The sequence below is a fragment of the Meleagris gallopavo genome, chromosome 16, assembly GCF_905368555.1.
Source record: "Meleagris gallopavo chromosome 16, MGAL_WU_HG_1.1, whole genome shotgun sequence".
NCBI classification, from domain to species: domain Eukaryota; kingdom Metazoa; phylum Chordata; class Aves; order Galliformes; family Phasianidae; genus Meleagris; species Meleagris gallopavo.
In genome coordinates this window covers 9,694,131-9,708,483 of record NC_139419.1, presented here as the reverse complement: position 1 = coordinate 9,708,483, position 14,353 = coordinate 9,694,131, and the positions used below count along the sequence as shown (strand labels likewise).

The 14,353-nt window shown below is 39.5% G+C and overlaps 1 protein-coding gene across 1 annotated transcript; it reads right to left on the bottom strand.

Moving 5' to 3' along the window:
- Window positions 1–885: 885 nt before the first annotated feature.
- On the bottom strand, window positions 886–1,768 carry LOC109370208 (uncharacterized). The gene has a single exon (XM_019620709.2). The coding sequence runs from the start codon at window positions 1,766–1,768 to the stop codon at window positions 935–937; it is 834 nt and encodes a 277-aa protein (XP_019476254.2). The 3' UTR covers window positions 886–934.
- Window positions 1,769–14,353: the final 12,585 nt, after the last annotated feature.

Genomic DNA, 14,353 nt, shown 5'->3' with positions numbered 1-14,353 from the left:
AAAATTCATGAATCAAAATCAGTCAATCCCTTCTGATACATATTTTTCAACTCTATGGAAGAAAAGATTTTAGCATTGTGAAATGATCGCTTTATTGATTTGTTACTGATGTCGCTGAAGCAGCTATGTCATTAGGATTGCTTTTTACAGAGTGAAAATAAAGAGGTATGACTGAATCCAGATAGTGCAATGTCAACCTCACCCAGTGAGTGAGCAGCCATAGCCGTGTGCTGCCTCTCTGTATGATGTCCTGTTTTGATTTCATGAACAGAAGGGTAAGTTGCCTTACTTTTCTCTGAATGCATTGATTGAAACAAGTGATATTATGGAAGGTACAGCTAATGTACTTGCTTTAAAATTATTGAACTGCACTAGATGAGACGTAAACATGCTGCTCACAAATCTGTGATTTTGTGGTGATTTAGACATTTTGAAATGTTTTTTAATGATTGGTTAAGGAAAAAACTTGCAACAACTTCATTTTCATTTTAAACAACTTCAGAAATTTTCAGTTATGTCTTTTTGACAGTTATGAGGTGGAAATCTTAAAAAGTGCAAGTGCAATGTGAATAACGTAGGTAATACACTACGGCTTTAATTTAGGCAGTAGGATACTTAGAAATGGAACCATCTGTTTATAATTAATTCACCATCACTCCTCATTGGAGCATTGCGAGAATTGCAGTTAATAATTTTGATTGCTAAAGCCTGTAAGTCAAGCAAAGAGAAATGATAAATAAATCAGAATAAAATAGAGGAAACACATTAAAAGAAAACATAAAGCTAAAGCAATATTTTAGCTTATAGGTAAATATTTTTAGGAAAAAGAATTAAAGCCTATCTGCGTTTTGCTTGAAAGTGAAGTCATGTTTCAGATCTTCCCAGTTTGCTCTGAGGCTCCACTTCCAGTGCCCATGGCTGGTCTGTGCTCGTCTCAAAGATCTTTCTCTTTTCTTTCAGGTAGTTTCTCCTCTCCTGGAAGAATATAAACATTTTTCAAGAGGGAAAATTTCTCATACTTCAGGGCTTCCACCACATCCCCCAAAGCTTCTTTTTCTTTTTGAATCTTCCAGTCATTCTCCTTGAATGCTATGGATTCTTCCCAGAGAATGAGTTTGCTGCTTGAGATGGCCATCTCTTCATCCCAGAAGATCTTGTCCTTCTTCCAGAGTACTTTATGGTCCTTCCAGGAAGCCCAGTTCTTTTCCTGCATTACTTTATTCTTACCCTGCAGGACTTTGTTCTTCTCATACATAGCTTTATTCTGTTCTTGGATATCTTGATTCTGTTTTAGGAAAGCCTTTACCACTTCCTGGCCAGCCTTATTCCTTTCACCAAGAACCTCAATCAAATCCTCAGCAACCTTCATTTTATTCCAGAATTCTTCAAGCTTTTCCTGAATGTTACCAACTTGTTTCTGGAAGACATTTTTCTTCATCTGGATGACTCTGATCTTTTGTGAGTAGTCCTCGCTCTGTTCTAAAACATTCTTGATCTCTTCTTTCACAGCTTTGTTATTTTCCTGGAAGTTGTTGATTTCCTTCCATAAGGCTTTGCTCTCCTTCTGGAAGGCTCTTATCTCTTCATGGAAATTCTTATTTGCTTTGCAGAAGGCTTTGATTTCCTTCTTGAAGTCCTTTTGCTCTTCCTTCAAAATCCTGTAAAGCTGCTCCTTGTGGAAGTTGGACAAGTTTTCTAGGAAGTCTTTACTCTGCCTTCTTGAACAGTACAAAGCAGGTGTCTTAATACTTTGTTTTATTTCTACCATTCTTTGTAAATTCTTTTTGTTTTCTTTCCTTTGGTTTTAACTGGTGCTGTAGAAACTGGATCCTTGGATCTGGCGGGGTAAAAGAAGGAACTCTTCAAGCACAAGTGCGCTGCTTTGCGGGGTGCTGGCTGCTTCTCCCAGAGAAACAGGGATGGCATTTGTGCAGAGGCACTTTGGTTAGCCAGCAAACTCAAGGAATACAAAAGCATGCAGCATTAGCTGTAAATTCCATGGGCTGTAATTAAATTATGTTACATTAAGAAACTATCAGATAAAACTATTCAGGTCATTCCATAAATGAGGTATGAAACAGGTTATTAAAAATTAACAGTGAATGATTTTCCAAGGTGACAAATGATTTGGGTACCTCTATTTTCAGAATCCAATGTGATGTACTTAAAAGGAGCTGGTCTTACTGCTTGGCATTCATAATCACTAGTCAATTGCAGTCATTCTGGGAGAGGAGCCTTGTATTATCTCATCACAAACTCTTCACTTGGATAGCTGACAACTGTGCTGCCATTTGCAGAGGCAGATATGTAGAGCAGCTGCTGCCCACAGCGTGCCTGAACTGTAAAGGAAATCGTAACTAATGCAAACACTTGTGCTGTTTATATCTGTGCTTTTAGCTTAATATTAATGTGTGTGATACAAGGAGAAGAACAGCATTTCTGCAGTAATTTATGTTGTGTGAGAAAATGTGAATGTGTTGACTCTTGCTTTGTCTTTTTTTTTTTTTTCAGAAAAAAATGTATGTTTTTTGCATGTGTGGATATACAGAAGTTTTGTTTGCTGTATTAGTACGGTAATATAGAGGTGCAATCCCACATAATTTACACATCTGCTTTTTTTTTTTTTTTTTTTGCTGTGTTGTTAGAAAGTAGAACGAACACCTCCAGTGATATACAGTTTGGAAAGGATAAGAAACAACCTGTTACTCATTATCTAAGTAATATATGACATAGTGGCTGTGAGGAAAATCTGCCTTTGTCAAAAAGCAGTGAACATCTCAGATAACTCCATGAGCTCTCCTTCTTGAAAGGGGGAGTGAACAGCGGGCAGATTCATCAGGAAGGTCTCACAAACACTGAGATGTTGCCACTGCATTTCAGAGCACGCTTTGCAGTAAAGACGTGTCAGGAGACCTTTTCCCAAAAGGTTTTATGGATGAAGAGATCAGCAGGCTCCTTTGTGCACTCAGTGCCTCTCAGCATCTTCTGTCAATTTTCAATAATTAGGTTTTAAAAATATATTAGATGTTTTGCATCTCGTTTTCTTTTGGTGGACTGATTGAGGGCTTTTACCGAGAAATCGAACACCCAGCATTAAATTGTGAGTAAATATTTTCCATATTGTATCTTACCTGCTTCTCTTTTGTCGCACTGAAGACCCTTGTGCTGCCTTTGTTAGCTAAGGATGCACACTGCAGGGTGGGAGATGTGAAACCATGACAGCCAGTTCTAGAGTGCAGGGGAGCCTGCTCAGCATTCGCAGTTATGAGGTCACATCACTGGGGTTTTATTCCAGAAAAACAAAGGTAGATGCTTAACCTCATTCAGTTCTTACCAAAACATGTGGTCCTTCACTACCTAAACCACTTAAAAATGTATTTTTCTAAAAGGAAACTTTGGTTTCAAGAGCAATTGCTGCTTATGCTTACCAAATTATATGGTTTGGGATGTGTTATGTAGGAGGAAAAGCTCTTACTAAAATATGCCATGTCTGACTATAAAGCTTCTTATGTTTGGTGCTCTCAGTTGCTGTGCTTGTTTTCTTTTTGTTTGTCCTTTGTCATGTTGAATGTTCACAGTTTCAAATTAGGATTTATAATGTGTATTTTTTGGCTTAGAGGTGAACAAAACTGTCCTTTTTTTTTTCACTACAATAACTCAATTTCCTGTATTTTATGTTCTAGCTGTCCAAAATTTATATTGTATGTTTTCTGGGTTTATGTACTACTGACTCATTCTTGTTTTCTTTTCTGCATAAATTTTGTATCTTCTTCAAGATAGATTGTCACTACTTTGAACCAGAAATATATAGTGTGACAAAGCTAAGTAGACAAACTGATAAGTGGATTAAAATCAGAAAAACAGAAGTTTGGGTTCAAGCCCTGCCCTGAAATGTCACTCTGTTTTGTGAGAAGTACTTTCATGGTTAACATCAAAGGGAGGGCTTGTTTCCTACAGGACAGCTACCAATAAATGTAGATTTTTGTATCACTGAAGTAAACTAGTGCATTTGGTTTCTTTTTTCCTTTTTTTTTTTCCTTTTTTCCTTTTTTTTTTTTTTCCAGTGCAATAATCATGGGACAAGTTTCAGCATCTTCAAGCACAACTGATTACTGATAAACTATGTATGAGGATCTTGGAAAATCCTTGTCTTGGTTCTTCTTTGAAATCTTCCCCAAGTTGCTGACTCTCTAGTTCTAGTTCTACTGCAAATCTAATTTTGAAGTTGGCCCTGCTTCGAGCATCAGACTGGGCCAGATGACCTCCAAAGATCCATGCATGAGTTATTTAATGTTTCTAATGTAGGTTTTAAAGTATTCTACATCATGTTACTGGAAAAATATTTTGGTACCCATCAAAGACTGATCCTGAAAATGTTGCTTTCTTGGCAGCTGATCAGCACAGAGGTTTCAGAGCAACTTTTGGATTAAGTCATTATACTTGACATCTGCATCACCTCAGGCTAGCACAGATGAACAAACACTAAAAAAAGTAAAGATTTACTTTCTCACTGGAATCAACAGTTCCTGGAATTATCCCAAAGTGAAACAGTATATACATGAGAGAAGGTGGGCTGTTGTCTGTGTGTGAGGAACACACACTACAGTATTAGTTAGTGCTCCCGTGTCTGAACTCATTTTGGGCAAGAGGATGGAGAATTAGACAGCCACATTCCTATTTTGAAAAGATAGATATATTTTCAAGGGAACGTGCAATGCAGTTGTATGAAGCTGTGAGTGTTCAATCACAGTAGAGGTCGAAGCACTCTCTGCAGGCAGCTCAGCTTTACCATCGAAATTTTCTGCCTGTCACTTATGTGCTTATCAGGTTGGCTTGCTTGCATTCTTCTACCCCGCCCTCTGTGTCCTCTTTTCTGCCTATTTACTTCTTCTAGAATTTTCAGTAGAAGGTGATAGTGGGATATCTGTAATTTCTCTGAAAATGGATGAGTTAAATGACATAAATGAGTATTTTGATCATTTCTAGAAAATGAATGCTGTCATGGAACTCAGATTAGTGAAACCATAATTATTTCTGAGTAGTACCCTCTGCCCTTTCCATCTCCTAGTATCTGCTAGACTTCATCCCTTATATTCATCTTGGACTAAGGTAGTATGTACATTTCTCTTATCTTTTTGAAACAGATGGTGCCCCAAACCCCCCTGTGTGCAAGAACAATCATACCACTATATGCAGAAGTTTTTTGAGTTGATTTTATTTTTCAGTCTAACAGGCAACTAATTATATTCACCATTTTCATTAAGTTTTAATGAAAGAGCATTTCTAACACCATCAAATTTTCTGTGTAATTCTACAAGGAGCAATAGAAATTTGTTGGTTAAGATATCCTTAATGAAGTTAGGTTTTAGATTCCCCAGCCTCGTTCATCTGCTGGTGAGTTAGAACCAGGCAGCTAAATGGTGGTGTTCCATCAGAGAAAACAGAGACGGTGAGCTGAGATTGGAAAAGGTTTACAGAACAAATTTGGAAATAAAAGGCAGATGATTTCAGAGAGCAGTCAAGGTTTTATTGGTGTAAGAAGGCAGAAATCATTCTAAGCATGCGAGTGCCTCATCTTTGATTTCTGGCCAGTACAGTTGTGTTTTCTTCTGTGAATGTTTTCACTTTCCAAGGGATTCTTGTTCCTCTTCCCAAAGGTCCAGCTCCTTCTTCCAAAGGTCCAGTTCTGCTTTCCATTGGACTAGGTCTTTTCCCCAAATCTCCTCTTCATCCTTTAGTAGGATGCTGACATTGTTCCAAAAGGTCATGTTTTTTTTCCAGAGAGTCATGTTCTTTTTCCTAGCAGCCTTGCTCTTGTCTTGGAAGGCTGAGATCATATCCCCGTTTCCATCCCAAAATGACTTGAGATTTTCTAATGTGATCTCTTTCCATTTCCTAACACTCTGGTCTTCCTCCTGTAATGCTGTCACCTTCTCTTGTAAATCTGTGATTAGGTGGCTTGTCATATTCTTGAAATATACTGTTATTGTGTAGACAAGGAAGACAGATGATCTAGCAAGTTCCAAAAGCCTGAGATACCACCTTGAAAGTGACATGACCACAGGACAGTTGATTACGTGAAGCAAGATCCTATAATGGCAGTTATGAAATACAATTAAAAAAGAACCATAATCCCATGAATAACTTTCAGCATAGAAAAGAATGAAATAAAAGTATTGTCAAATTTACTGTCGTTGCAACCTCTACGTGGCACTGTATTTTAATTGCTGAAACCAAAGACCAAAAGATTAATTAGCCAAAGTAATTACTGAAACTGTGTATTCATTCTACTTTCTCTGCATAAACACCTACTACTAATTTAAATCCTATATTTTACTTAGGATAGGAAAAGAGAGAACTGTGGACAGCTCTGATGAAAGTTTTCCATGGTGCCCTGCTATTAGTTTTCCATTAAATCTGAAAAAGTCACAGTAACATGTAATGATAGATCTCTTCAGTGGCAACAAATCAGCTGCTTTTTCAGTTGATCTGTTGTCATGGTTGCTTCCACGATGTGAAACGTAAAATTTATAAAGAGAATCAAAAGTACTTCAGGCATAGTTCCATACTGTCAGTATTGATGTATCAACCTGTATCTGAAGAATACACTTCTGTTCAAATAGGATTTAAGGCTTGATGCAGGAATTCTTATGGTTCATGAGGGGAGCTGAGGGCATATGCAGAACTCTGCACTCTGGTGACAGTGACATGGTCCAAGGGAATGGCATGGAGCTGTGTCAGGAAAGGGTCAGGCAGGGGTTAGGGAAAGAGTCTGCACCAGAGGGTGATGGGCATGGAACAGGCTGCCCAGACGGTGGGTATGGCCCTGAGCTGCTGGAGCTCAGGAAGCATTTGAACAATGCTCTCAGATTTGGGTTGGATTTGGGTGGTCCCATGAGGAGCCGGGTGTTGGTCCTTGTGAGTCCCTACCAACGTGGGATATTCTATGAAATAAATCTGCTATAAGCATTATGGTGTTTCTGCCCTTCAAATGCATGGATACCTACAGCTGGTTAATGTCTTAGTGAAACGAAACCCATTTGCAAAAAACAAACCTTCCAGGATGCCTCAGACATTTCTGCTCTGCAGGACGTCGGTAAAAAGCTTGACAAAGTGTCCTTTGGTTCGTGTAAATTTAATACTCACTATAAGCATCCATAGCTGGAGCTGGGCATACAAACAATTTTTGAATAGGTGGTGAAAATGGAAAGAAAATGAAGCCAAACCAGACCGTTGAGAAGTGCAGGCTGCAAAAGTTAGAAAATAGATATTCTACTTCAAAGACAATTATCTGTTTTCTCTTAGGAGTACATTTTATTTTGCCTTTGTGTTTTTATATATTGGTCTCCTGATTTATCCATTTTTTTTCCCTCTGAGTCAGCATATGCCTGTCATACCAGCACTGCTTCCCCATGAATACTTGCAATCCCTTTGACAGAAAGGCCAATAACAAGAGAAAATGTTTCCTCTTTGTTTTGCGTTTAATAGATGTTGGATCCCCTAAAACTGGAGAAACACCTCAGTACCTCCCCAAATTCCCTTTACCTCAACTTTTCTTTCAATTCTTTTCTACTCTCATGTCTATTTCAGTCCCAACCCCATTTTACTTAGTACCTCTTTATCTGCTTCAGGAGGCCCTTTGCAGGTTCCTATATGAAGAAAATTCTCAGCTCTTTCTCCAGGCTGACCTGTGTGCTCCCTGGCAGCCAGCTCCTTGAATTCTGTTGACAGGGCTAATGAACTGTTGTGTCACACCTCCTGTAGTGATGTCACATCAGGCCAGTGATGCTTCTGTCACATTGTTGAACATACCTGAGATGCTCTTTAGGATGGCACATAGGTGTAAGGGGAAAAATGGCTCTGGGAAAAGTCAGTGGCACTTTCTTGCTGCTTTTTCTGCTGATACAGGCAGTTCTGGGGGCAGCTTGTTATCGATGCTATGCACACAACTGCAGTACCACTGAGATGGGACTGGAAGTGCTGAAGCAAATTTTCCATAGGAAATTTGTCTCTTTTGAAGTAACCCACAGTTCAATGAGATCTCACTGGGGACCCTCATCAGATGTCTTCTGCCTTACCATGTTTTGGGATGTTGAGAACAGAGGATTTTAAAGTAGCAATATTTAGTATTGCACAAGAGAGACATAACTCACAAACTGTGAAATGACTGCACTTCTTTTAGGATCTGCAGGCAATTACAAAAAATGTCAGGGACTTGTTTAGAGCAAAAAAAGAAAAAGGTAATACAATAAAATAGATGCAGGCAAACTGTTTCATATAAAAGTGCTCATTAAATGCATGGCGTTGGGATTCATGTGAGTATATTCAGGAAGCAAAATTCTCTGGTTATTTTTTCAAGCCAACAATGCTAGAAGCAAGAAGAGCTCAAGAACTAGAAACGATGAAGCTGATATTGCCCTCCATGTGTGACAGCGTTCCCTCCATCTCAGACTCTGTGCCTGCAGACGCTGTCTCTTCCCTTTCAAGCAGATCATGGGTATCAGGTCTGTCCTTTCCCTGACTATCTCAGCTTCTGAATTGAAAGTGAATAGGGATCTGTTCATTTAACTCAGCTTGTTTCCCTGATTGCAGTTTCAGCAGTGACAGTCATTTCCTGATGGTTTTTTAATGCTCTGGAAGAGGTTAAGGTTGCTGTGGTTCCCTGCCTTGTGCCACAGAAATGAGCTTCAGCAGTCCCCAAAGAATGGATGCTGTAATAGGGGGCTCGGGGGTTGGGGCAGGATTACTGACTGCTGTTTTTGTACTTGAAAAATTAGTCACGGATGTCTTTGGTACATGAGCTTGGTGTGGCTATCAGGACATTAATTTTCCCTGAAAAAGTGTTTTCTGTGCAGAGTGCTAATGCAGTGCTGTGGCACTCTGAGGAACAGCAGCTTGGATCTGTGAAAGAACCAAATCACTCTCTATAGGCAGCTCAAATCACACTGTAAAATGGCATTATGCTCACTCCAGGTAAACATTTTAGATTACCATTTATTCTGATATTTTTTTCCCCAAAGGATCCTTATTGGCTTTCTTACAATACATAGAAGTCATTAAGAAAACACAGTGTTCGTATAATTACATTTAGTCCTTTAGATTAATGGATAGTTTTATTCGATATCCTTCAGAGAAGAATGAACTGAAATGCCTCCCTGCAGATATCCTGTGCACCTCTCCCAGTGCTGATGTGCAGGTCCCAGGTGGGTCCTCCCTGCTCAATTCTCAGGACATGTCCCTCCTGTGTGCTGTGTACTTATTTATGGCTATGCAAATGATTGCTGACATATGATGTGGGAGCACCATGTGTCCAAAGGCTTTGTAGAAGGACTTAGGGTCAAGCATCAAGGTAGGCTTTCTGCCGTGTAAGTAGTGGAGACATCTCTTATCACAGACTGATTATATTTCAAATTTGACAGCAAATTATTCTTTTTCCCTCTCTTCCTCTTTCCCCTCTCACTTTCTTTCATGGTGAGAAGATGTGCAGCTCCTCACTGCTGGTAGGCAAAGCTTTTGATGGTCAGAAGCTATTCCAGTCCTCCAAATCATGTTTTATCAGATTTAAACAAAGAGCTCCATTTCTAAAGGTGATTTTTAAACCCTGGGGCTACATACCAGTGTTCCCTTTGTTGCTATTGAATATCTCCATTTTCTCTTTTCCTTCCCCTTTGTCTCTTCTGTTCAGAATGTTCTTTGCCATCACAGCTCCTGTTTGTTAGCACCTCCCCATAGCCGTCAGTGCAGCCCCCCAGTACCTTGGTTACAGCAGTCTGTGTCTGATCCTCCTGTGCCTGTGTAAGGAGGGCTACTACTGGGAAATGGAAACACAAATGGGTGTGGGAGAGCACATTTCTGTGGGTGTGCTCCATGTATTGTTCTCGAAGTATCTGTCCCAAATTGCTAGCTGGTAGACAGTGCTGGAGCAGCTAGTAACGCATCTGCAGTAAAATCTATGAGAAAGTTATCAAAATTCTTAACATGAGCATGACAAGTAAATTAAGATGTGTGGGCTGAAATGTACCCCCAAACGAATCCTTAAGCTCTGACAAATCCGAGCAGTTCACATACTTTTTAATCACTTAGCATTTCTTCCTCAGGGTGGATATAGTTATGATATAAAAAGTGAACACGTTAAGGTCTGACCAATTCACTGATATTTTAAGCAACTGGAAATAAAGTAATAATACAAAAACTTGCAACTTTATTCCACGCACCTCCTACACGACGTGTTACCTGCAATAAGAAGATGCACCACCTGCCTTTACAGCCCAGATGATTTGGAAGTGTCCTGACAGCTTAATTAGGCAGGAAGGACTCAACCAAGAAAAACACACACTGCCTGACCTCCCCAGCCCTGCTCCTGGCTGGACAGCCAGACTGCTGGATGAAGATCCCTTGTCATAGTGCGATGTTAGCCTGGTATCATTGGACTCAGCCATCCCTTCTGCTCTGTGCTGTGACCATGCTGTAACGCAAGCAGACCAGCCCCTCCTGCACACAAGTGTGCTACCCAGGGAGCAGTACCTAGTGATGTGGTGATTCCTACAGAGACAACTTTATACAGTTGTTCAGAATTTATAAGCTGTAAGTGTAGATCCCTCAAGCAACTCACATGAATGTAGCTTGACGCTAAGGTCTGCTTTGAAAAAGCCTTTCCTGCTAGCAGTGGCTTTGGTTTATTAGGGCAATATTGCAGCATTTAACTAAGATGCTGTTACCCTGTCTGCTGTGCTGATTTCCTTACTATGTTTTCAATCTCAGAGAAGTAATACTGCCTCAAAGCCATGTAGTCCACTGCAGACATTTCATAAAAAAAATATTTTTTTTCAGAGCTTCTCAGCATAGCAACATAATGTTCCAAAAGGCCTGGTCACTGTCATATGCTATCAGCCAGAGTTATACAATACTGTGTTAAATATTTGAGAAGAAATTAGAAGTTAATTCAGTGGCACCGATCATCGCCTTGTTCTGGTATGTGATTAAAGAGGTGCTGTCAAAGTGGGTAGCACAGAAATTAACTTAGTTTGACAAGTGTCTCATTTAGTAGCTCTTTTCTTGAGTATTCTACTTCTGCTTCTTTGACTTTGAATTTAGTGCTGAGCCAAAACACAAAAGCAACTGACAACAGATTTCTTCTTGGTCTTGTTTCAATCAGGCCTTCAGAAAGATACAAGCAGCCTGGTGGTGAAGCATCAGGAAATGAGATTCAGGCAGTCATTTGCCTCTTAATTTTCCTTGACTGCTATATAGATGGCTGCCACTTCTGCCATGCAGGAGGTCTGTTTTCACACTGAGCTCACAGAGCCAGATCCTTTGCAATGACATCCTTCCAGGTCACGCCTCCCATCTCGACTGGCAGCAATGACTCCTGCTGGCCCAGCATGCAGGAACAGAGTGGGTGAAAAGCCAGTGAGTGGCACTAGGTGTAGGTGTTATTTCTGCTTTTCTATTTAGTATCTCAGAGTCTCTACTTCTGGGGTAACGTGCACAGTTACATCACTGCTGGAAACTATGACTCAGCTAAGGATCCATAGGAGAAACTACACTGCCCAGGAGAAGCAATTAGTCTGCTTATAACAGAAGCCATTAAAACCAGCTAGCCTTTTCATATTGTCTCCCAAAATATAGCCAGCACAGTCCACAATGGGAGAGGTTGAGAAAGGAAAGGAAGCTGAAACAGAAAATGCTGACAAGGTCAGAATCAGATGTTCACATGGAAGGTACATGACGCAGTCAGACTCCTAAAGGTCACACTTGTTGGAGGCAAGTGTGCGGCATGCCAGGACAGAAAAGCTGAGTGGTATTGTTATTCCCTCTCATGCTGGCTTTAATTGTGATGGGAATCATCAGTGACACCGAGCTAAAACTCTCATTCTGCAGTCTCATTAGGATTGAATTCCTGCTCTCTGCTTTGAATGCAATGAGGAGTTGATGCACGCACAGGAGCAGGGTGAGGAGGAAATCCTTGTTCTGAGAGGGAAACTAAGAGCACCAAAACCAACACCATCAGTGCAGATTTTCTTTTTTAGTTTGTAACATTAGCAAAGCACAGCTTGGGGCTTTTCATGATAAACTGAATTGCAATTGTGTTAAAAAGCAAATAAAAGCTGTGGTAATCATACAGAGTCATTGCTAGATAATTCAGATTTCATCTTCTCCCAGAAACAGGCACTAATAGCAGTTCTAGTGCAGTTCTGGCTGTACTTTTGTCCCCTCCAAATGTCGTTGATAATATAGCTCTGTGCTTCCTAGTATTCTTCATACTGGCAGTGATTGCTACATAGGCAGTCAGAACCATTTCCTCCCGAAGTAAAAAAGCACCTTTTTTTTCCCAAATGATAAGCTTGAGAGGTGTCCTATAAAGAAAAGTATCACTTTGTTAACTATGCAGTTGATGTACACAGCTAGGTTGTCATTTTCAGCATAAAGCTTGTATTGAATGCTAGATAGAAGTAGATGGGACAAGTGCTTCCCTTCTGGAGAAGCCTGTTCTGGTTTGGATACAATACAAATTGGTAGCAATCTCTACACCAGGTTTGCTTTTCAGGCCAAGTGCTTATGTCACAGTAGGTTTTTTGCTTATGCTTTCCTGTGCAAACTGCTCTTCTGGACCTGCTTTACCAGGGAGTTGGACAAAATGATCTCCATAGGCCCCTTGCAAGCCCTACAGTTCTGTGATTCTATGCAGTCCACTAGGCTGTACGTTAATGTGAGTATTCTTGCAGTTTTGTGTTGCAGTGTATTTGTTTATTTTTAAAAAGTAAATGAATAATAAAAAAAAAAACCGTGCTTCTTGCACTGTTCTAAATTGCTTCCTCAGAGCTGAGCAGCAAGAGAAAGTGCTAGTTTCTTTTGTCCCTTACAGTTATTGCTGCATGGGTGAATTTCTTAATGGGATTGTTGGGGAATTATTTTGAGTTTTTTGTTTATTTGATTTTCTAAAGGAGACATTTCCCAGTGGTGGAAGACGAATTCTTCATTGCTCACATTGCTGCTATGATTACTGTGACTATTGCCAGAAGCATCTCTAGTCCATACGTGAAGATTAGAACACCTCTGACCTTTTGGGTACGCTGCCTAAAATGCTAATGTTAGTTCTAAGCACTCAGAAATTCTGCCCTGAAGTAATGGATTAATTCTAAGTATTGAGAGTAGCTTTATAAAGTGGCTTATTTTTAATTTGGCTTTTGGCTTCTGGACTTTTACATTCAGAATTGCAGAAATTTCTGCAATTGAGGGATATAAAAATGTCCTTTTCATTAACAGAAACAGATATTGCCACAATATTAGATCATTTTAAGAGCTGGGGTTATGAGAAAGATTAAATGCACATTTTAAATAATTGCTCCCTAGCCTGGTAAGTTATATCAGTATGGGCTGTGTGAAGAGGTGAATGTGCAAACAGAAATAATGAAACTAGGAAGAAACTGTTAAACTGTTGTTTTCTGTTTGGCCTGTCTTCCACTTACTACGTCTTACTATAAATAAATGTGAACAAATTACATGCTAAAGTCCATGAGTTGCATTCAACCGTTTTCAAAAGCAGCAACTCTTTTTCCCCGTGTCTTTACAAAATTGCATACAGCATCCTGAGATAGAGAAAATAAGAGCCATATCATGTTGTTAATGTTGATGTTAATGATGGCTGAGGTTCCTTTCTTGCAGAGCCATTTTCTGGGTTGGGCACTGCTCTTCTTGTTATGCTTTCATCAGTGAGTTCCTAACAGAAGCCTCTAGCAGGGGAACTATACACTTCTGCTTGTGTCCTCCAAACCCTTGACAAGAGCATAGTTATTGTACCTTACAGCAAAACTTCAAAGTGAAAAACTCTTGTTTTCTATTTTCACCTTTTTATTGCTACCATTGCAGTTTTACCTCACTTATAAATTATGCACTGTTTGCCCTCTTGAAATTGTCTGCTTTTTTTGAGTTTTATGCTTTCTAATTTTTTTTTTTCTTTCTACTGCTTTAGGTCACTTTGTATGGTGCATGACTCTGAGTGCTATTTATGGGGATTTGATTTATTGCCTTATTCTCTCAAATCTAGCCAGTCTATTTATGAATTTTGTTTTGCTCTCTCAGAACCACAATTTCCCTGCAAACTTGTCTAACATGGTTTTGAAAAAGTCCTTTCTGAAAAAGATGTACTTCACATATAGTCTTCAGCATCTTTTCCAAGGAGAAAAACAATTCAGCCAAGCTAATCTTTCTTATGCGTTTTCCTCCTTTGGTATTTTAAAAAATTGTAGAAGAAACCTATTTGTGCTATTCTGATTTCAGAATTTATTCCTCTGAGTTCCAAGCTGTGTTGCACAACAATACATTGACTTAGTTTTTTATACAACAGATGGCA

What these genes read in the sequence shown, in the direction of transcription:
- LOC109370208 (XM_019620709.2), bottom strand. Translation starts at nt 1,768, where the DNA reads ATGGTAGAAATAAAACAAAGTATTAAGACACCTGCTTTGTACTGTTCA.